A 22,903-nucleotide genomic window follows, 5' to 3' on the forward strand; every position below is an offset into this window, starting at 1 on the left:
TTGATTTAAACAGTTTTGGCGGTCTGGGCTTCATTCCACCGCAAGATACGAGCATTGGGATGAGATGCCTCAGTCTGGTGTTTAAGTGTTACATGAGACAGGTTGGGGGTAAGCTCCTGAATCCTGTCCGATAGGGAGACACATGTTAACACCCGAGCTGCCCCTCTCTCCGTCTCTTTACTCTGAGCCCCTGGACTGAGGATAAACCTGGGATCTGAGTGTGTGGCGTTGTGCACGCTCGGTCAGTGAGGTGAGCACCTTGCTGGGAGCCCCCTCCGTGACCTTGACCAGCTGCCAGAGGACGGAGTAGTGGGAGCACTGCAAGGCCTGGACGGCTATCTGCTCCGGCATGGAGCCCTGCTCGATGCCCGCCTTCAGCAGCCGGTAGCAGTTCCCAAATAAATCCCACCGTGTCAAGTCGTGCGCACTGAGAGGGAAATGAATATAGATTTAAATATACATTTCATAGCGTATGTTCACTCAGTTCAAACACTTGTTAATGTTCTCTGGTGACAGACGGACGGATGTAAAGAGAGAGTCTTACTTGTGGAAGGCTGTGAGTCTCTTGAGCGTCGATAAAACGTTGTAGATGTCGTCATCGTCGGCCTCCTCAGCCTGCGGAATAACAAACAGCTGTTAGTACACAAATACAGCCGCACACCGACAGCTCCTCCTCCTCCTCCTCTTCCCCTCATACCTCCTGCAGCAGACCTTCCACGGAGTGTGCGAAGCGATCCGTCATCTCATCGATGAGCTGCGAGCGGGCGATGTCCACGCGGTTCATGATGGTGTACTCTTCGGAGCAGAGGATGCTGTAGGTCTTGCTGCAGGCCTCCAGCACGTCCATCTCGACGTGCTTCTCCACCACCAGCCGGATCTGCTTCAGCAAGGCGTCCAGGTGCTTCTCCATGCGCCCGGCGCTGTACACGTCCAGGTCGAAGAACTGAGGGATCTGCAGCAGGTTGGCCACCTTCTCCGAGTCGGCCTGGTACTGTCGAGGGGGGAGGCGGAGAGGTGGGAATTAGATAAAGACGACTTAAGAGCATACAGAGTCACACGCGGACGTACAGAGGCAGAAAGACACACCCGTCAATCTTTGTTACTTTGTTTATTTTCCCAGTCGGTAAAAATGGTCAATTGCATTTTAAGTATTTGGCGCATCTCTCCAGCGTGGCATACATTCAATAACACTTGTCACGGCTATACAAGCAACACCCTGATCAATGATTTCGACAAACAGATCAGTCACACAGCAGCCACATTAATCAGTGCCACGGGCCTCTCTGCTCAGGAAGGTCTTACCTTGGACAGAAGCATGGGCAGAGCCATGATGTAGTGCTCTGTCAGTTTGTTCTTATCGTCTATCTGGGTCTTCCTCTCCTTCGCTGTCAGCACCTGAAGCAGACACGAAGCTTAAAGGTCAGATGTGTAGAAAATATGAAAAGGGCGATAAAACAGTGTTTCTCTGTTAGATGGAAGAAGTTAGTGCTACCAAACGTCTGCCAAGGATACTGTGCCTTGTTGACAATAGATCAGACAAATGTCTTGAAACACAGTCATCCACCTGCTCTGTCAGTCTCAACTCGTGTACATTTCAAAGTGACTCCTGAAAGTGTGGTGTGTACTTGACCGACCCGTTTGCCGGTGCCTCTGCCAACAGGCGGGTGTGCCTCTGCTGCCTGTCGGAGGGTGCACACCATCAGCTCGATCAGAGCACTCTCCTGTCGGTCTGACAGCACTGCAGGGACAGAGAGAGAGAGAGAGAGAGAGAGAGAGAGAGAGAGAGAGAGAGAGAGAGAGAGAGAGAGAAACACATGTGGAGACCAAAGGGAGAGTCAGATTGTCAGCGAAGGTCAGAAGTTTCATTGTGTTGTGCTTGACGTGAAGAAGAGAGAAGAAGAAGAGCGTGTCTTACCCTCCTCTCCCTGCACAGGCTCCTCCAGCAGGAGTTCAGTCATACACTCCCAGTCTTTCAGCAGCTCCTGAGAGCTTTCCCACAACGAGTCCACCAGGTAGGCTGCATGCTCATGGAGCTACGCACACAGACAACACTTAGTACAACATCAGGGCTTTGCGGGACTTGTGTGGTCTTATAGCTGATATTCACAACTTGTAATCAACTACAGAGATGGAGACTTTTCATATTAGCCGAGCCAAATGTCATCCAACAGTCGAGTAACTCAGATGTAACAAATCATTCACTTTGTCGTCACCGTCAACCAGGACGGGACAACCTGACGATGTTACCATACTCCACCACACCAATGGGATACGACATCGATATATTATTTAAAAATCATCATGTGGGAATCATGTGTTACCTCACTCTCCAGAAAGAAGAGCACCAGCATGCGTATGAGATTTCCATTTGGACTGCTCCTCCCTCTGCGCTTAGCCAGCGCTTCTTCTGCCTGTGGGTCATGACGACTGAACAATCTGAGAGAGAGAGAGAGAGAGAGAGAGAGAGAGAGAAGAGAGAGAGAGAGAGAGAGAGACGGGGAGAGAGAGAGAGAGAGAGAGAGAGAGAGCGGGGAGGGAGGGAGAGAGAGTAACGGGGAGGGGAGAGAGAGAGAGAGAGACGGGAGAGAGAGAGAGAGACGAGAGCAGAGAGAGCGAGGGAGAGAGAGAGACATACAGAGAAGAAATATAGAGAGAGAGAGGAGGGGTAAGGAAGACATAGAGCAGAGAGAGAGAGAAGAGAGAGCGTAGATGAGGGGAGAAGAACAGAAGAGAGAGAGCAAGAGAGGAGAGAGAGATAGAGCAGAGAAGGAGAGAGAGCGAGAGAGACTAGAGAAGAGAGAGAAAAAAGAGACAGAGAGAGAGGACAGAGGAGAGAGGAGAGTCCAGACTTCAGAAGAGCGAGAGATAGACCTATATAGAGAGCCGAGAGTATCGAGATCTATAGAGAGAGAGATAGAAATAGAGAGAGAGATTATCATAGACATCAGAGAAGTAGATCTTTTTCTCTCCTCCCTCTCTCTCCCCTCTCTCTCTCTGAACTCTCTCTCTGCTCTCTCTCTCTCTCTCTCTCAGGCTCTTTCCTCCGCTCTCCCTCTCCTCTCTCTCTCTCTCTGTCTGTGGGATCTCGCTCCCTGCTCTCTCGTCTCTCCCTTCTCTTCCCTCTCGCCGGATAGCCGCTCGAGCTCGCTCGTCTCTCTAGCTCTTCCTCGACTGCTCCCCCTCTCTCGACAGCGGGAAGGTGGAGAGACTACTTCTAGCGAGCAGACAGAGAAGGGAGACTAGAGAGAAACCGAGGGAAGGGTAAGAAGCAGACCGAGAGAGAGTAGAACCCAGAGATATGGTCTACAGAGAAGAACTCGGGCTGGTAAGAGATCTGAGAGAGAGAGGACTCCTAGACGGGAGAGGGTCCTTCTTTCGTTTATCCATTTCTCTATATCCCTCTTTTCCTTTCTTCTCGATCATCTTTCTCCTTCTCTGCTCTTTTTTTTCTCGTGGTGTGCAGAGAGACAAATAAACATATTAATATAAAATAACAAATAGGATCCAACATTATGTCAAGTCAGAATTATTTCGAGTTAGACTACGAGAGACGTCAGGATGGACTCACTTCCTGTGCAGGAACTCTCCGGCAGCAACTGCCACAGGCCGGTGGGCCGAGTACACCAGGTGGTACACATTCTCACAGTCCTCATTGGATAAGGCGTCTTCACTGCCCCTGCAACAGATCACCCAAACATTCAAAACTGTACCTCAGTGTCTCCTCATGAGAATCAAGAGTACAATGTTTTGACGTGTTCAGAGAACTATATGGACTTCCTCACCCTAAGCGTGCGCTGTTAATGACTTATGTGATTAACACACATTATGAATGAACCCAATTGGAAATAGTGCAATAATTCAGACTTTGTGTAAGCACGGCGCTCAGCGTGTAAGTTACTCACTGCAGGATGAGTGTGACCAGCCTGATGGCCTCCACAGCCACATCGTACTCCTTATCCAGCGTCATGGACACGATACGGTCCTGTTAAAACAGATAGAACCGGGAGAGAGATGCGTTAACGCGCGGGAACGGCACCGTCACATCTAAGCGTCGCTCGGCCCTCCCGTTGAGTCACCTACCTTGAAGCGGTTGGTGAAAAGCTCTAGCTTGGGGAAGAGTTCTCGGTTCGTGTACAGGTTCTGCAGAGCCTTCAGGCACTTCAGACGCACCTCTCCTTGCTGGAAGAGAGAAAGAGAGACGAGTCCCGCTGAGCTAAAGGTTTATTATTATTGTTATTATTATTAAGAAATGTGAGGAGAAGCAACAAGCGAGCAGCCGGGCGGTGCGACCGTGTGCTCACCCTGTCGTGTAATGTCCAACCAACGTATTTCAGGTAACTGTCGTTAAGAAAAGCGTCGCTGTACATTTTCATCCACACTCCGATCTCCTCGATACAGATGGCTCGGATTTCTGCAATTGCATCCCTAGAAAATAAAGAGTAGTCCCAATTATTATTATTATTATTATTATTATTATTATTGTGACGAGCACGGCTCTGAACTGTTAGGACGGACAACATCATTTATTATCATTACAACCAGCTGGAGTAGCATTTCATTATACACGGCTGCACACGGTGTACCTGTAGCGATGCACAAAGATTCCCTTGAAGATAGAGTTCATCATATTCTCTATTTCATCTTGGTTTTCCTGAAGCTGCGAAAGACAAAAAGAGTTTTACAAACATGTTTGATATACAGCGGAATATCCCAACAAGCTAACGCTGCTCCTGCTACACATCGACAATTGGGATTATTGTATTGTTTTGGGAATTTTGGCATCTTCCACCAACATCCCGCATCACCGATGAACCAATGTCCCAAAAACATTTGTATTTAAAAAGATATTACAAACAAACTAAGTGGAGTAGCTTCAACGTCAAACACTAGCCAACCTCCTTCCTCTTCTGTAGCAGCAGCTCCAGCTTGTCGTTGGCTCGTTTGCCGGCTATCTTGTTCCTCTCGGCCTCGTACTGTCTCTGCGTGTTGTCCTGGTGAATGCTCAGGTTCAGCGCCACGTTCACCAGCGCCGTCATCAGCTTCATCGCTGAAAGCAGAGACAAAAATGGCGTCAGACTTGTAAAAAGTCCTGCACTTTACACACAAGTAGATTCAACATCAAAATAACAGCTTTATTATCTTTACCTTTATTAAATTGCAATTTCCTGCAAAATTGTAAGATGTAGCGCGACCAAAAAAAGACGTAAATAAAAGTCTCATTGCGATGAGAAGAACCGTTTGTCCTCATTTACCTGCTAACGTGGAGGTGTGCCTGAAGGCTCGCACTTGAGAGTCCGACAGCCCGGTGAGGAGGGAGATCACCGTGTCCATCATGTACTCGTCGTAGATGATGCTGTACTGACACTGGCGGATCAAAACGCTGATAAACTCGCAGAAGTTGTAGCGGAACTTCTTCCACAAGGGCCCTGGCATGGTGAGAGGATAATCCCCGCTGTCCTGTTGACAGAAAACATGGGGATCAGAGGGGTCGTTCATCAGAAGGATTGTTCAACGGCCTCCTTCTGCTGGCGAGACCGCCCCATCGTTCATTCCAGTGCGGGGGGGGGGGGGGGGTGAAAGAAATATCGCCTCTCTTCGGCTCAGGCAGCAGGCGAACTCTACGACCTTTAGCCGAGTGATCGTATCGGAGTTGGGCCTTCAAACTGTTGGATTGTTTGCTGCCATTTAATTATTGTTATTGTTACTTATGCTGCTGCTGTTTATTGATGCTGCATATGGGTATATGCATATAATAATATTATTATTCAGGTTTTATTTTCCATCTTATATCATTGAGTCTATGTTTTTATATTTCATGCAATCTTATTTTTATTAAGTATGCTTTATTTCCCATTATTAATGGTATCCTATCCCTTTTTTATGTTATTTTCCCTTATTGTAAAACAATAAAATGTATTATTATTATAATTAAAATCCCATTGAACCAACTGACAAATACATATTTCTTTGTATTTTCTGTTCAGACTTTAAAAGATATTATCAAACATTGAATATAAGAAATATGTAGTAAATAGGATAAAGTATCAAATGCATGCTGTGGTGGGTAATTGCTGCAATAACCAGAACCTGAGAAGCACACACACACACACACACACACACACACACACACACACTGTATATTTTCCTTCCTGATGAATGCAGCAGTACATCGTTCACTTAAACATGAAACTGAGAGTTACCTCATCAAACTCTTCCGTCATCTTGCGGATGATCTCTGCGTTCTGCATGTTCCTGAACATCTCGATCCTCACGGTGCCTGGTTACACAATCAGATTCACATTAGTTGTTCCAGTTGTTGGGACACGTGCGCACTTCAAAACGACTGATTTCAGTAAGATGATTGTTGTGCTTTAAGTTTCCGCAATTTCACTCGTCTTTACCTTTGCACCCCGAGCACTGGATGAAAAAATTGATGAGATCGAGCAGCGCCAAATCTCTGTCCTGTTTATACGACTCGATCCACTCGTCCACCACAGACTGCACGCGCACACAGACACACACACACACACACCTTGTGAGATATATGCAAAAGCAATGGAATATATTTCATTGAATCATGCATTCATTTTACAAGCTTGTATTTTTCACCCACCTGCATGGCACTCTTTCCCATTTTGACCACTTCAAACAGAGTGACGGGGTCTCCGCCGTCTCCATTTTGTTGAGCCACACCGTTGGCTTTTCCTCGCCCTCTTGCTACGCCCACGGCCTTTTCCGCCGGTGACTTCCGAGGCTTCTTATTGGCTGCCTGTGGGGGGCGGAGACGTCAATAACACAGGGGAAAAAAAGAAACAAACGCATCCGGGTACACACAGACAAACACGTACTGGAGTTTATAACAACACACACACACACACACACACACACACACACACACACACACACGTTTCCTCTTTCTTAAAACACACTCTACTGACAAGAGACTCATACCGGGGCTTGTTTTCCGGGCCTCCCTCTCTTCTTCTTGCCTTTCACCTCTGGATCTTCAATCTCACTGATGCTCATGCTTAAGCCCACTGCTTCTGTTGCACCAGACTCATTGGATGAGTCCCTGAGAGAGCAAAAAACACAGATGACTCCTGTGCATTCGAAGCTTTTATTCATCCACAGAGAAAATGACGGATCATACTCGTCACACAAGTGAAACTATGAAAGGAAAGTACATTTCAAAGCTTTTTGCTACAGTACTGTGAATGCATGCAAGTTGCGCGTTTCATTTACTGTAGGACCGGGAGCTCCGAGGTGATCATCCTGGTTAGCGCGGCTGGCGATGAGGTGTGTTGCTCGGTTTATGTGTGTTTCAGGTCCAGAGACAGAAGCACAAGGCAGCAGCTCGGTTGGGGGGGGGGGGGAAAGTTCTGGAAGGGCAGGGAAGAGAGGCTCCAGGACGGACTGCACTCAACTTGCTGGCACTTAACTCTCTTCAGCTCCTGGAAGAGAAGAGAAAGAGAGAAAATGATTATTAAAACATACATTTCAAACCAGTACGACCATAAATGACAGAGGTGCTCGGTTTGCAGTTAAACGTGTGCACATAAACACAAGCCTGATGGAGATATTAAAAAGGAAAGCTGTCAAGTTATTAATGAAGCAATCGCCTCAAACAACTGATTTATGACAAATAATTGCTCTAAATGTTTTGTAACACCAGACAGTTTGAATGATGTGTGAAGGCTCAGTGTCCAAAGGGTCACACTTGCTGCAAAAGTCCCTGAAGGCAGAGAGAGACATTTCAATCTTTCACTCAGGCTGTGGAGGAGGAAATGGGGAGAGGAGGACACCAACTGGTCCCTTTGAGAACTACAACAGCAAAATATTGTGGGCTGTGTAGTTGAGGATTTGTACACAGGAGTGTTGTTGAAGAACAATTTCAGAAGCTCCTCTGAAAATTGTTAGAATTTACCAAAGTACATAAACTAAGTAGCCCTTCCTTTATTACAGGACGAGTAAGATCAGCTTAAAGTGTGACATTACAACATTTTAAACTTTATGAAAGTGTTACACGGAAGACAGAGAGGTGCTGGTAAAAATAAAATAAAAGTGAAACATAGTCTTTGTTAGACACAGGCTGGAGATCAATATGATTTTTATAAATCCTTTCCTGAATTGTGAAAATTCCCAGGTGCCACAAATGATGCAAACTCAATGAAACAATCCCAGAATGCCTTGCAGCCAGAGCTAATTGTGAGGGGGAAATTCTCAGTAAGACGACTGGCAGCTAAATTAATTATAACATTAGTTATTGACCTGTTCATATGCTAATAAGAGCAAAGAGCAGAGGAGGAGCAATACCGCTCTTAACCACAAGAGGCAGTATGATCCACAAAGTTCTCTGGCCAAAGTCTATCTCTAAAGTGCTTAATTGAGTTTTAACTGGGGGAAAGTGGGTTTAGAAAAATCGCCCAACACTCATTTAACTCACAGCTCAGTCACAGTCCACTTCTGTTCACCTACAAAGTGTTTTAAGAGTGTATTTTCCCCAGAGTGTGTGTGAGTGTATACATGTGTGTTTGAAAGTAGGTCTGGGCAACAGTAGGGGGCAGGCTAAGAGAGTGTGTATTTAAATACGATCATCCACACCAGTGTTTGTACTGAGGAATAGCACGGGCAGGAGAGCCCCCTGTTTCACCACACTGAACCACACACACACACACACACACACACACACACACACACACACACACACACACACATCTCTGTCTGTCTCACAGCCAGGTTGTCATCTGAACAAGACTGGTTGTAAACGTGAAGTGAAATCCTGTGCTCACTGAGTTTATTTTTTGTCGAGTAAGTAAGTCAGTGTGAAGTAAATAAACTCCTGATTGTATTGTGTCACATTTAATGATTATCACATGCACTCGTCCACCTCAATCTAAATGTATTATTGCACAACATGTATTTCTGCACAAATGTATAATGAGCACTATATTAGTTATGAATGTGAAGCACTGTAGGTTCTCTTCAAAGAGTTTCAGGTCTACCTCCATCTCGCCACAACAAGACGGCCCACCAAGGGGCATAACCGCTCCAACATGGACCAATGAGGGACGACGACACCCTTCTGTAGAGAATATAACGAAATGTTTATGATGTTTTTGTACCACTTTCACTTGTACCAACAGACAGCTAACTGGCTCTTTATTGATTCGGACTGTGGACTTGGTGTGTGAAAGTGTCCTCGGCTGAGGGTATTTTTTGAAATGCTGTCATCATCACTTTAAATAAATAAGTAACTTGATCAACTAGAAGTTTACTGGATTCAATTGAAAGACAATCTCAGCGCCCTTTGGGCTTCAAAAACCCAACATCAGTAATCCTGTACGGTGTTTAGTTGGTTGAAATCATAAAATGAGAAGTTCCTCTTCACACTTCCAAGCTCAAACTTCAACAAGGCCGAGCTCACAGAGGCCGCAGGGTGTTTGTTAATGGCTGGGATTTGACCCACTTACATGCACATGAGCTTCTGATCGATTTTGACACTTGATATTCCTGCTGCACAGACATTAAAACTACGAAAAGGATATGGAGGCCTGGTACTGCTGACATGGCTGCACATACAAATGGGGAAAGAGCGTCTGCGGAGCAGCGTTGGAAAGCTTGATCGACAAGGCTGAAATGTGCATTTCCATAATGCCACAATACTGATGAAAAATCTGTTTAAAAATCTTTATATGCAGCGTTAAAAAAGGCGTTTGGTTTGCACACGCAAACTCTGCGTCAGCATTAGACGGGTATTTAATAAAACGGGAGAGGGACTATAATGGCTGACGTCTAAATAAAGTCAGAATATAAATTCAAGGCTAACGCAGCACAAACTCTGCGGTTAGTCAGTTCAACTTGAAGTGATGTAAACTTCTTATGGGCAAAACTTCTTACACATGCTGGTCTGTGATCGGGGGGGGGGGGGGGGGGGGGGGGGGGAGGGAAAGGCAGTACTTGGAATGATGGAAGAGAAAGAAAGAATACGAGAATAAAAGGAAAGTTTCATCACCAACACACATGTAAAGAAGTCGAGCGAAGAGAGGCTTTGCACACGGCCTCTTGCACCTCTGAAGAACATGCCATGCAATTTAAATAAAGTTAACATTTTCAGTGTTTTTAACTTAAAATGAAAAAACAAGAGCTAATTTATTATTGAAAAACTGATATGACTGCTCATCAAACACTACAGTATCTTTAAGCTTCACGGTACCCACAGTACACGTGAGGAAGTAGAGACTCTTTTCCCTCATCCTGCCTGTTTTGATATATACAAACAGTGTATATACACACACACACACACAGTTAAAAGGTAAACAACGTGGGGACAGGGACACCTAAGAAACTCCCTGCTTTGAGAAGTGGGAAGCGAATTAGTGTAAATCCGGCCTCAAGTGACAGAACAATGACCAAAGATACTGGTGTTAGTGAATTATCACGTCATTTAATCTCTTCTAATCGTCTTTGAGTGATTTTAATTAATCCCGCCAAAACTCCACACCATTTAGAGAGCCAGCTGTGGAGACGTAGATGTAGCAGGACAACGTGCGCGCAGAGAAATGATGTGAGACTGGAAACCAGCAACAGTTTAGAAGTAACTAATAATATGCAAATTGCAAAATGTAGGAAAGTAACTGGATTAAAGCCACAGTAGTGCGGCTGCTCTTATTGTCCCACCTGCTAACCATCATCCCTCTGTTCGTCACACACACCGCTAAATCTCGGCTGCACGCGTCTCTGCATCCCTGTCATCAACAGATTATCTTTCTGTAGAAGGGAAGGAAGCCAACTTCATCTGAATCAACTCTCCTGTCAAGTTTGTTTCTCAGAGGAAGAGGAAAAGGGTGTGTGTGTGTGTGTGTGTGAGAGAGAGAGAGAAAACTGGGAGTGTGTCTGACCCATTATCGACCAACAACTAAATAAATCTCAACGCACATTGGCTTTCCTCATTTTCACCCTGGCACTCTCTCTCTCCTGTTTCTCACACACACACACACACACACACACACACACAACAGGAGGCTATGAATAATTTGCGGCGACTCTCCCGAACTGTTCCTCAATTTTAGAAGACAGGATAGACGCTGCCAACTGTATTCACTTCGCACCTCTCTCCCCATTTCTCGGCGCGATGCCGTTTACTCCAACGGCATGAAAGAAAACCAACTCTCCCGATAAATACACCCCAATCTTAAATAACAAGCAGAACAATGAATTATACATGTACAGCCCATTTCCTCGGCTGTGACGTGGGAATATCAGCTCCGCTCTGACCGATGATATAATGGTTTCGCAGCGGAGCAAAAAACTGAAGCGGCTTCTTCCCTAAACTGAGCTGCGTTTACTGATCACATGTGTGATCATGCAGGAGAGAGAGAGAGAGAGAGAGAGAGAGAGAGAGAGAGAGAGAGAGAGAGAGAGAGAGAGACAGAGAGAGAGAGAGACAGAGAGAGAGAGAGAGAGAGAGAGAGAGAGACAGAGAAAGGAAGAGAAGAGACAGAGAGAGAGAGAGAGAGAGAGAGGAGAGACAGAGAGAGACGAGACAGAGACAGAGAGAGAGAAGAGTAAGGAGAGAGAGAGAGAGAGAGAGAGAGAGAGAGAGGAGGAGAAGAGAGGAAGAGAGAGACAGAGAGAGAGAAGAAGAGAGAGAGAGAGGACAGAGAGAATGAGAAGAGAGAGAGAGAGAGAGAGAGAGACAGAGAGAGGAGAGAGAGAGGGAGAGAGACAGAGAGAGCAGACAGAGACAGAGAGAGACAGAGAGAGAGAGAGAGAGAGAGAGAGAGAGAGAGAGAAAAGAGTAGAGAGAAGAGAGAGAGAGAGGAGAGAGAGAGAGAGGACAGAGAGCAGAGAGGAGATGAGAAGAGGAGAGAAGGAGACAGAGGGAGACAGAGAGAGAGAGAGAGAGAGGGAGGGGAGAGAGAGATGAGAGGAGAGAGAGAGAGAGCTGAAAGGTGTTAAATACATTTACTATCGCCAGGAAGAGTTTTGCTTTAAGAAGTGGAGTAATAGACAGATTCAGCTGAAGTTTAATAATCTAATATTTGGCAGTTATCTCATGTTTTCTGATTTTAAGCGTCGTGTGAACCAGCAAAGCAATCTAAAACGTGAATAGGAAACCACTTGTCGTGGGAAGTTGCTCAATGCAGAGCGTAGATATCCCAAAAGCATAAAATACTGAAGAAAAGTTAACATTTCCCCCGACTATCCAGGTGGTTTGACAGACTGTGTCAGGATCTGTGATTAAAAACTGTTCAGAAACTTCACCTGAGCTGAAACCTAATAATCCCTCAATAAAGAAAATGAATTACAGCCCAGTTAGAGTCATAAAACTTCATGTAGCCACTTTCAAACAGAGAAAGCAGGCCAAGAGCAATGAACTCCGCTTTATGGAGAACGTTAGGAGCCAATAGCCCTATTAACCGAAATAAAGACTTCTCTGTTTGGAGAATATAATGTTGTGAGCAGGTTGTTTTGCTTTGACGCGGAGGTGGCTCAAAAACTGAATATCAGGTCATTCAAATGTCTTATTGGGGACTTTTATTGGTTTTAGGTTACCGTAAATGTATTTGCTGGGACGTTAAATAACATTAAAAACTTTTATTCTGTTGTGAAACGATGATGCAGTAAGTTGTATTTGATTTGACACAAAACCCTTATGTAGTACTTTATTCTACAAGTTGTAAGAAATTAATTTAGTGATGAGATATTCTGCATGCTTAAACACACACACACACACACAGACAGACAGACAGACAGACAGACACACACACACACACACACCCCGAGGGGTTTGATGGTGCAGTTATAAGTGCTGCTTCAGAAACAAACACTTATGTTAACTATCTCTGGTCTAACGAGTCACTTCCTCTTCCGTGTGTGTGTGTGTGTGTGTGTGTGTGTGTGTGTGTGTGTGTGTGTGTACTTGACAGAGCGCAAGACAGAGAGACAACGAGCGTGCATCTGAGAAACCACTTAACATGCATGACATGTTCTCTAGGAGGCAGGCCGGCGTTGCTATAGCAACTGGTGTGGGTCATAAGCCCAGCGGTGACGGCTCATTTGATTGGCTGAGTGGAGACGGGAGGGACCACAGCGAGGGGGGGGGGCAGATCAGAACGGGACCCGTTACAGATCCAATCAGCGCTCCATGAAATCTGACTTACAGACTCTTACAGGACTCCCAGTGAAAGTTATTTCAGATTAGTTTCTCTCTCCTCTTGTTCACACCTGAGAGTCCGAACCAAGGTTTGTGTTTTTGCTACATTGTATAGATTTGATCCGGTTAGTTTTGGTTTCACATCGCAATTGTGCAAGCACACTAAAGAACTATAAATAACGTATCCTGTCGTCATCACCTACTGTACGTCAGCTGCCTGTACTCGACATTGATTGGTTTGTAGACGGGCTCTCTCGTCCACCTGTATACAATACACCTGTATATATATATATATATATATATATATATATATATATATATATATATATATATATATATATATATATATATATATATATATATATATATATATATGTAGACACGGTCGGGAACTTTACTTTGGTCTTGATGAGGAAAAAATGCTTTCACACTAGAAAACTTGATTACATTTGAACACATCATCATAAAGTTATATTTTTTCTTTTGACCAACAGTAGGTACAAAGGTAGGACGTGTATTACAGAGAGAGGAAAGTACAAAGGTGGCGTTGGGTACACCCGGTTCAAATGTGAACAGTTCCCAACCCTTTGCAACGTGACATCGCCTACTAAGGCCATTAGTACAAACTGATCCATTACTCAAACTGGAATGTACTTCCTGGTACCTGAAACAATGCACCCCCAACAATGCATTTAACACAGGCCTGTTATATCCCCTGAGGCAACATCCACACACAAAACAGCAGTGTGGAAAAAGAAAAGGTACATGGCTCATTCATTTCAATGAGGCCTCAACGCCAAGGGCTCAGACGGAATAAAAAAAGTAATAAAAACTTGGCTTGTATAGAATAAAATAACAGTCTGTCATATCGTTCTAGAGTTGTAAATTCACTCTTATAGTAATATAAACCTTTGTGCGATATGGCATCTGACAAGCCTTACAACTACTGGATCTGTTACTCAAACCAGCCTTCCTGAATGTATATCATCGTTGTGCAAGTACCTGAAACAACAGCTCATCAGCGCTTTGTGTTTATTCAATGCAGTACTGTTTTCTGAACGCCTTCGGCATCAGCGTGTTTCGGTTGCTACATTAACAAGCTCAATAGGTGCCATCAGAAGGAGAAAAGGTTATTTATAGGACAGTGCAGACAACATGAAGCAAGTGGAAAATAGGCTCAGCAGTTACTTGAGTGACAAATTTGTATTTTGTAGGTAAAGAAACAGGATTACTTTGGCTATAGAACTGCGTGATACTCTCTTCCTGTAGGAGATAGACACATTTGCTAGCAGGCAAAACAATTTCCAGAGCCAAACTTGTGTCATCAGGCTATATAGCTAAGCTTATTATAGAGTGTAAGCAAAAATATGCTGGGTTTGGTGAATGCACGGCACAAACTGATATTGTAAGACACATCCAGCTAGTGGTGCCGTCACAATTTACGGGTGAAATTGTATTCAAAGTAATAAATCAATTTCAGTGCCAGGGGCTTCAGTGGTGAGGCAGTCAAATCACCTCGACAGAAAAGCAATAAATCCGGTTTTAAGAACGCCTTTCATGGTCGCCTCGTGCCCTTCAACTGTAAAATACTTTGTTGGTAGAATAACCTGGCTTCATCGCTTAAAATGCTACTCCTGTCTCAAGTCAAAAATAGAAACAATTAGCACATTCGACAGTTTTACTAACACCCTTTGCAAAACGATTAAACACATCTTAACGGCCCTAAACCAAGAACAGCTGCACCGATGGAAGATGGTCACAAAATAGCGTGCAGCTCATTATTAAGTGTAATCTCACTGATGACCTCGCTCCTTCCTTCTACAGCGAGGTCAGAGACCGCCGGGTCAATGATTCAACATCTATATTAATAGTGACACTTCAGCGAGGTTGGATACCACGAGGCTGGACACTTATCCTACCTTCATATAAATGCCTCAATATTGCAATTTGACATGATAATGTGCACACAGAACACACACACACACACACACACACTCCTGCCGATGTGTTCCCTTCTGGCCGATTCCTCTTGACAACTATAACCTGAGATGCAGCTGCTATAATTGGCAATTATCTCTAGAGACGGAGAGTAAGTAAGCCCCTGTTTCCAACAATTGAGATGGAAAACATAACATAACAAACTCAGGTTCTAAACATTTATTACTGTATTTGTTGCCTTCTATATGGCCAATCGAGACTTGAGGGCTATTTCTGTCTCTACAGTCAATATTTCAGGATATGAGACGGTGGTGCTTCTGTGCACTGGAGAGTGAAGCCGGGTATTAACTCTTCCCACTGGGGCTACCTATTACAGGAATATGTAGATTTCTAAAATGGGATTAGCACAGAACAAAAAGTAGAAAACCAGCCAAGAAGAAACAAACAAGGTGAACTGAAAGAACTCTTTAAGAGAAGAAAAAACAAACCCGTGTATACTATACGGGGCATTTATAGGGAAATGACTTGAAAACACAAAACGAGTCGAGACAACCTGGCAGAGATTAATAGCATCGTCATGCTGCGAAAACCCACTAAGTAGTATCAATTTGACCAAGCAAAGAAAAAAGGCAAAACAAAGTCACCGGCTGTTTGCAAGTCAATGCCTTTTATTGTCACGTTAATTAAGATACAATGCATAATTAGCGTGTTTTACGGCGTTTGTGTCGCCTCAGGTAGGCATGAGGCACAAAACAAAAACATCCAAGTGTGGAGCTGCTGGTGGTAAAAAGAAACTAAAAGAGATTCAAGCTCCACAAGAGGACAAGAGTGTCAAGAGGACTCCCAACAAGTGCATCACAAGTAGAGGGATATGCGGAAATGTCAATTCTGCTTAGGAACTTGAAAATGAAGAAGCACTAGAGTCATTTGTGAATTGCTTATCAAATGAAATGTATTCAATGCTTCAGGGCAGCAGTGGGAGATGAGAGCTCTCTCAAATCAAGTCAGGGTTTCTCCAGGAATGGACATGAGATTCGACAGCGATAGTTAATAATAAAAAGGATTTAAAATGGATTATCTTTGGTGTCGGCATGACCCCCCCCCATCAGAACAATTTAGCATTTCTTTGGCATCGTCTCCCAAGAGTCTTACAGAGACTCCAGCTCCTGTACAGAAAGTGCTGCCGACTATCTCAAGTCCCACATTTATTCATTTACGAGTTGGCAATGGATAAAAATATATATATAAATATAAATAAATAAACAGAGGCGCGCTTCTCCTTCATGCTCTCGACCACAATACCATGCATCGTTACCTCCAACCTCAACATATCTGCGAGATCATTTCACTCTTAAAAGCCTCTTTAAGTTAAAAAAAAAAAACCGCAGTTACAGACGGATAACGGCACGACTGCACGCCACAGAGAGTTTCCTCTCCTCAAATTCATCTCAGTTCTCCAAAACAGACAGGCAACAAGGGTACACTTAATGTGAGATAAAAGAAGATGTTTAGGGAGCTTCTAAAGCATGACACCAAAAAGCACAAACACTGCCCTTGAAGCAGGCAACAGCTGGGTAAGAGTAAAAGTGTCCATGCTTAAAGCCAGACTTAGTGCTTAGTAGAGCTGGACGGAAGGAAATTTGACGAGAATACACTGGGAGGATATTATTCTCTCTCTTTATTGCAATCATAGGATCAGCAAATGTGCTGCTCTGCAGAGCTCTAACGGACTGGCACAAGCTGCTTAAGTTTGTCTCTCCAGTCTCTGCACACTGTAGCTGCTCCGGCTGCAGCGGAACAACTTTTACACGTCTTCATTTCGCTCGATGTGGCTTCGTTCAGAAGCGATCCGTGCAATCATTTAGCAAATATTAAAAACAACCCTTTGCAAAGCACTCTTCCTTACAATGTTGGTTTCCGTAGCAACACGCCTATTACAAGTGTGTTTCTGCTCTACGATCATTTACCACTTTCATTACTTCTCAGAAACGCATTATGTCGACACTTTTGGCTCGTGGATAATTTGACCCACATCAGCCTCGGCTGTTATCTGTAACTGTAAGCCATGCGGCGTTATCTCCTGTCCTGTGGCCGCCTCGAAGCACTTATACAACCACACTTTATTACAGCGTAGGGATACCATTTCAGACCGATACCTGACCCTCGTTAACCGATTATTACCTTACAAGCCGGTTCGTTAAACAGGTTTAAATCCATCATCTAATCGCCAGCAGCAGTGTATGCGTAAAACAGGCAACAGAGCCCCCAGTTCACCCGTCCTGGAACGTTAGGAACCCACGATGTTGTGTGCATTGTTGTGGACACGTGCAGCCACTTTGCTAGTAATGTTAAGTTACTGTAGCTGCGAGCTTGTCAGGTGTGTGTCTGCCTGGCATACTCTTTACGGCAGTGTGTCTGACGGCGAGTATGAAGCTAGCGGCAATGTCAGGCTGTCTTATGGTGGGCTGACCTTTAAGGTTTCAACTGATTGCATTGATCGGTCAACATTCTTATTATCGGTTAATAATTAAACATCCCTATTACAGTGCACATGAAGGTGTGAGGTGTGTCAGCTCTTCACTCATCTGTGGATTCATCCCGTAAGAGTACTGCAGCCGTTTCAGGGGCCAACGCCGGCCGCTAAGAGTTTAACCTGAGTGGATTTAAATGGATTCAATTAACTCGAAAGTTGGTGGCCCTGCTGACCCGAGGGATCATCCCATGACTGGAAAATGAGAGAGTCAATCCTCCAGACCCAGGGCCCTGAAAGCACCGAGAAGTCAGCGAAGGCCTCGTTACTGTGCTTTGACTTAGAATGAATTGTGTGTAAAAAGTAGATGAAAAAAATCTTTCCATTGATTGATGATGTCTGGCAGAGCTGAATTAGTTGTTTCCTGCAAACGCCACAAGGGAGAAACCTTGAAACAGACAAGAATGTATGTCAACGTCTAAACCAGCCGCCCTCCAGACATCTTCAGTGTGAATTGTGAAGTACATCACGGCGGCTCAAAGTAAGACAAATAGCCTGCAATCGAGTCGGACAGCCGCATGTGTAGTTCTGAGCCGGTGAACAGTTCAGGAAAAACCAGTTTCCTCACAGTTGACTGGTAATTAACTCTGTTGTTGTATAACACTGTGAACTCAGATCTTTACGTGCAACACGATGCTGAAACATCTGTCATTTCACTTCACAATCAAATACATTGAAGTTTTAAAAAAGGTTAAAACTCTTGTATTTTGTGCACGTATAAAATTAACAAAAGAAAAACAACTAATACAGTTCAAGGATAATACAAAGAAACATCTCATCAAACATTTATTAAATCAACAAGGAAAGAATCTAAGAATCAAGAATTTATCTAAAATCCTCTAAATCAATAATTTACAGACACAATTTTGTGGTTTTGTTGTAAAATAGCACTGATGTCCAAAACCCTGCGCTGGTCATGTGCGATTGAGTCATTGTGTAACTGAGCTGGTGACAGAATTCAAATGAATTCATGTGCCAAAAAAAAGAGAGAGAATGAAATCAAAAGCTCGATTTAGATTGTATATTATGGATTTCATTCAATAAACTGCCCAAGGTCGCTTTATGCCTGTAAGACTCAGTGAGAAGCACTCACAGGCTCAGCAGCACAGTGAACGGCAACTAGTGGTTGCTAGTGGTGGTAAACCTGAGGACTTCTTCTGTTCTTCCAAACACAATGGCGAGTGGCCAACATCGAGTCAGAAGTTCAACTTTGAATAAGCTCAGTTGCTCAGTTTCTTCTTGCGCCGCAGGGCCAACAAGGCCCATAAAACGGCACGATTAGCAAAACACTCTAAATATTTCAGATTTTACCCCAGACCTTTCTGGTTGTGATGCTGAGCACCAGCTATGTTTTTGTTTGGATCTGCAAAATGCATCAGAGGAGAAGAGGGGTGGGGGGGGAATCATACAGGAGGAACCAATACTGATGACTCACTAATTCAAAAAGTCAGGCAGGATGTTACATTGACCCAGCTATTGTTAATAATCAGATACAGAATATTCTGCCATCTCCCAAACAGCCTGCTTTGCTATGATTTGTCGTTAATTGGGAAATGTCTAAAAGATGTGGCAGTCTGCTGGAAATATATTATTCATACTACAAATTTAGGAAACGAAAGGAAATGAGTCTTTATTGGTGGTGACAACACACGGCGTATTATGTGTGAGTGTGAGGAGAAGACAGAAGGGACATTTCCGGAGCATGTGTGCAGATTTATAAACACACAATTTTAGCTGCAACTAGTCGGCTAAATCGGTTAGTCGAATAATCACCAATCATTTTGATAATTGATTAATTGTTAAAGTTAATTTCAAAGCAAAAGTGCTTTTTGTTAGCCTCTAACATACAGAGATTTTCTGTTTTTGTATCATATTAAAGTGAATATATTTGACTGATGACTGAGATAATACATTTGCTACAGTGATCTAAGACAGCGGTATAAAACGTACTTTTAATCTCTCTACGCTAGAGCCTTTAAGTTAATCTGATGGCATTCAATTCAGTGCCGCTGTTGTCAATGTGTGAACTACAACTGGGAAATTGCTTTATGTAAAATGACTGCTAGTCAGTGCAAAACATTTGAGACAAAGACAAAGAGGCAGTCAGGGAAGAAATATCAGGACAAATGCAAGCCAAAGAAGTCGAGATACACCGGAAGATCAGACAGAACTTATCTGCGAAGGAAACAAGAGACACAGAAGATGACAGCAGCAGGCAGTAACCTGCATGATCTGTGCACGCTGCACCGATAACAAACAACTAACAGGAAGTTCAGGCGTCCCTTGTGACTCAGCAGACCAAAAAGGCATTTATCATGTTCGAGCAATAGCTTTAATTCACGCGCAACCTGAACTCCACGACCCCCTGCGTACTTTCTCACCGGGGTTCGAACCGTGTGTTAAATTAAGTCTAGTCAACAGCAGAAAGGCAGAGCATTGAGCATTCAATCCAGCACATGCCGGCTCAAATTAAAATGGCAATAAAGTGACATCAAACCCAGACAAGAAACACTTGTGTGCCCTTCACTTCGGCACAATTCAAAAACATGGAGCTAAAACTGATACGAGCTGATACCGTTATGTCAGCCACGGGGGGGATGATCATCCAAACAGCTTTTAAATTACATCGTGTGCACTTGACTGATATCCACAAGCGAGACATAAACCACGTGACGAGTGTTAAGCATACGGGCGCCTCATTAAACTTGACAGTCTTCACATTAACAACAGTATTTTCTGCTCCTGAAATCACCCGTTCTGCTCTCTTCTCATCCCTGGCAAATATGTAACACTGAAGACGCCGGAGGTGGAGAGTGTGTCATTACTGGAGGTGTCTTGACTTCCAGGAGGCAGATATAAGGATGTACAGTATATGACATCTTTAATCACTTAACCAGAAACGTGTGCAGAGACAAAGTATTTGTTTACATTTGACTACACAAGGACTTTAAAGTGGAACTAGACCCTGCTTTAACGTCATCATTATGAAGTAAAAGTAGATTGCACAATGTAATGGCTATAGAATAATGTCACCATTTGCGTTTAGATTCCCTAAAAGCTTTGCTTTCATAAAGCACTTCAGGCCGCCACCGCGTACGATCTCCCGGCAAAAATGAAGGTTCGATTTACGCCGTAAAAGGAAGTGCGTCAATTAATTACAGGAAGAGGAAGCGCTTCAGTTTCTTCCCTGAAAGCTATCCCCATTTACCAAAGAGTATCAACGTAAGGTCTTTGCAGTCGCGATCCCCAGTAGTGGAAGTAGAGGACGTGGAACAACTAGAGTAATTATGGAAACCAAAATGCAGTGTGTCCCATGTTGTTGGTAGTTGCTAGTCTCTGAGGAAAATAGAAAGTGATCCGGTTGTCTTTGCAACAGCACCAACCAACACAAATAACACTTGGAAATGCTAGGGAAGGGAACCGAGAACCGGTTCCTAGCGGTCCGATTCCTTGGATTTGCATGCCTCCGTGACTATCGATTCTTCTAATCGAATCTTTTCGCGAGTTGCGCATGCGCAGCAGCGTAACGCCATACCAACAATATTTCACTTTGTTTGGGACCAGAGCCATGGAGGAGAGAAAAAACGCTCAAAAGCATGATGCTAAAAAATAACAAATCTGTGTTAAAAGCTGCAGGAGGATAGCGAGTTTGGCTAAATAACGGCGCTAACGTTAACAAAGAAAGGTTCCATTAAGATACATTATGCTTCGTTCAAGCTCTAACTACTAATGCCGAGAATAATGTTTTTAATCAGAGCAAATATTTAAATGAAAATACGATTTATTTCTTAATTCTTTGAATTGTGTTTTAATGCAAATAACCACTAGAGATGACAATAATAAAATAAAAGGATAACTATAAGAATTGTTGATGGCTTACACCAAATCCGGGACGGTGGAAATGTTTTGGGATGGTGGGAAAGAAAGTTAGTCTGGAGGAATCGATAAAGAATCTGACCGATAATGGAAAAAGTATGAATGAATCAATTCCCATCCTAACATGTTTGCTGATATGAGTCCTTTTTTTCTTTTTTCAAAAGACTGTTAACACCAGGTCTGATCAGGACACTAGTGAGCACAAAGTTCATTTGATCTCATGTGATGAACTGGAGGTGTGAGAAAATGTTTCCCACTTCCTGACTATTTCATCCTTTTCCTTGAAAAAAAAAAAAACAACCTGTGTGGAACCTGAAGTCTTGACTTATAATCGAAGTCAAAACAAAAAGCAAGAACGTCAAAAAACTCTAAAACTACATCAAAGAAAGAAAGAAAAGAATTGGCAAGCTCTAAAACCTCTCCACAATGAAGGCCAAGCAGAGTCTGACTTGTGAGCTTGAACCACGATCGGTCGCTCTGGGTCACCGCTGCGAGCCGGACCACCAAGACAATAATTGCACTTTATCAAGCTGCCAGATTCCATACATACCGAGACCAAAGAGCCTCGGCCTTATGACGTGGAACAGCCCTGAGGCCAAGTGTGGTCGTCTGGTTTAACCAGATTATGATTATGTCACACGGGAGATTACCCATCCGACACAGAGACTCACAGAGTCTGACAGTCGTGTTCCTTCACACACACAAACACACGCACACACACACACACACACACAGCCATCTGTTATTGCCACAAACTACTGTATGCTCAATCTCTGCAGCACACAAGCCTGATCTTAGCAAAGAGGAGGGGCAGGATGCCGTGTGAACTGCACAAACTGATAAGATTCCTTTTGAAAAATAGATCCCCCCCCCCCCCTAATCTCCTGAGAACTACCTTTGTGAAATAAGGATAAATAGATCATAAGAAAAAATAAAAGGGCAAGGCTGTGGAGCGGCATAAAAGAGCCGGATAAGGCAGAGAACAAGCAACGTTTCTCCCCCTGCAATGGCTGCCTGCTCGGCTGCAGCTGACGCAAAATGGAGCCGAGGTGGTGGGATAGGAGGGAGTGAGGGGGTAAATGGGAGGAGGGGTAAGGAGAGGGGACCGAGGGGGAAGAAAGTGTGACAGCAGCACAGAGGGGGAGAGCAGCAGGAGAGGGAGCGGGGCAGGAGAAGAAAAAGAGACTCATTTGTTCTTCCCTCATCTGTCTGGGCTCCTTCTCTCACCTTGGCCCACATTTTCAGTCTGCCTCACATTCACTTCTAATAGAGGGGGAGAAAGAGGGAGGACACACACTCATAAACACACACACACACACGCACGCACGCACGGCCGACTACACACTCACAACCCATTTGGAGGCCATTACTCCTAACACCCATTATTGCTTCCTAATGATCTA

General features: G+C 44.0%; 1 protein-coding gene across 1 annotated transcript in view; it reads right to left on the reverse strand.

The window, feature by feature from the left end:
• Nucleotides 1-22,903, reverse strand: part of stag1a (STAG1 cohesin complex component a) — a 39,054-nt gene that overhangs the window by 6,001 nt on the left and 10,150 nt on the right. The window contains exons 2-20 of the mRNA XM_029460858.1: nucleotides 7,243-7,451; nucleotides 6,952-7,072; nucleotides 6,614-6,769; nucleotides 6,402-6,498; nucleotides 6,201-6,277; nucleotides 5,253-5,457; nucleotides 4,896-5,047; nucleotides 4,584-4,657; nucleotides 4,302-4,425; nucleotides 4,081-4,179; nucleotides 3,903-3,982; nucleotides 3,569-3,676; nucleotides 2,322-2,436; nucleotides 1,916-2,033; nucleotides 1,635-1,738; nucleotides 1,303-1,395; nucleotides 698-991; nucleotides 545-615; nucleotides 259-427 (exon numbers count right to left, since the gene is read on the reverse strand). Of these exons, the coding sequence (XP_029316718.1) occupies nucleotides 259-427; nucleotides 545-615; nucleotides 698-991; nucleotides 1,303-1,395; nucleotides 1,635-1,738; nucleotides 1,916-2,033; nucleotides 2,322-2,436; nucleotides 3,569-3,676; nucleotides 3,903-3,982; nucleotides 4,081-4,179; nucleotides 4,302-4,425; nucleotides 4,584-4,657; nucleotides 4,896-5,047; nucleotides 5,253-5,457; nucleotides 6,201-6,277; nucleotides 6,402-6,498; nucleotides 6,614-6,769; nucleotides 6,952-7,072; nucleotides 7,243-7,271 (2,286 nt within the window). The 5' untranslated portion in view covers nucleotides 7,272-7,451. The remainder of the gene's footprint in view (nucleotides 1-258; nucleotides 428-544; nucleotides 616-697; nucleotides 992-1,302; nucleotides 1,396-1,634; nucleotides 1,739-1,915; nucleotides 2,034-2,321; nucleotides 2,437-3,568; nucleotides 3,677-3,902; nucleotides 3,983-4,080; nucleotides 4,180-4,301; nucleotides 4,426-4,583; nucleotides 4,658-4,895; nucleotides 5,048-5,252; nucleotides 5,458-6,200; nucleotides 6,278-6,401; nucleotides 6,499-6,613; nucleotides 6,770-6,951; nucleotides 7,073-7,242; nucleotides 7,452-22,903) is intronic.

The sequence above is a fragment of the Cottoperca gobio genome, chromosome 22 (assembly GCF_900634415.1).
Source record: "Cottoperca gobio chromosome 22, fCotGob3.1, whole genome shotgun sequence".
Classification (NCBI taxonomy): Eukaryota; Metazoa; Chordata; class Actinopteri; order Perciformes; family Bovichtidae; genus Cottoperca; species Cottoperca gobio.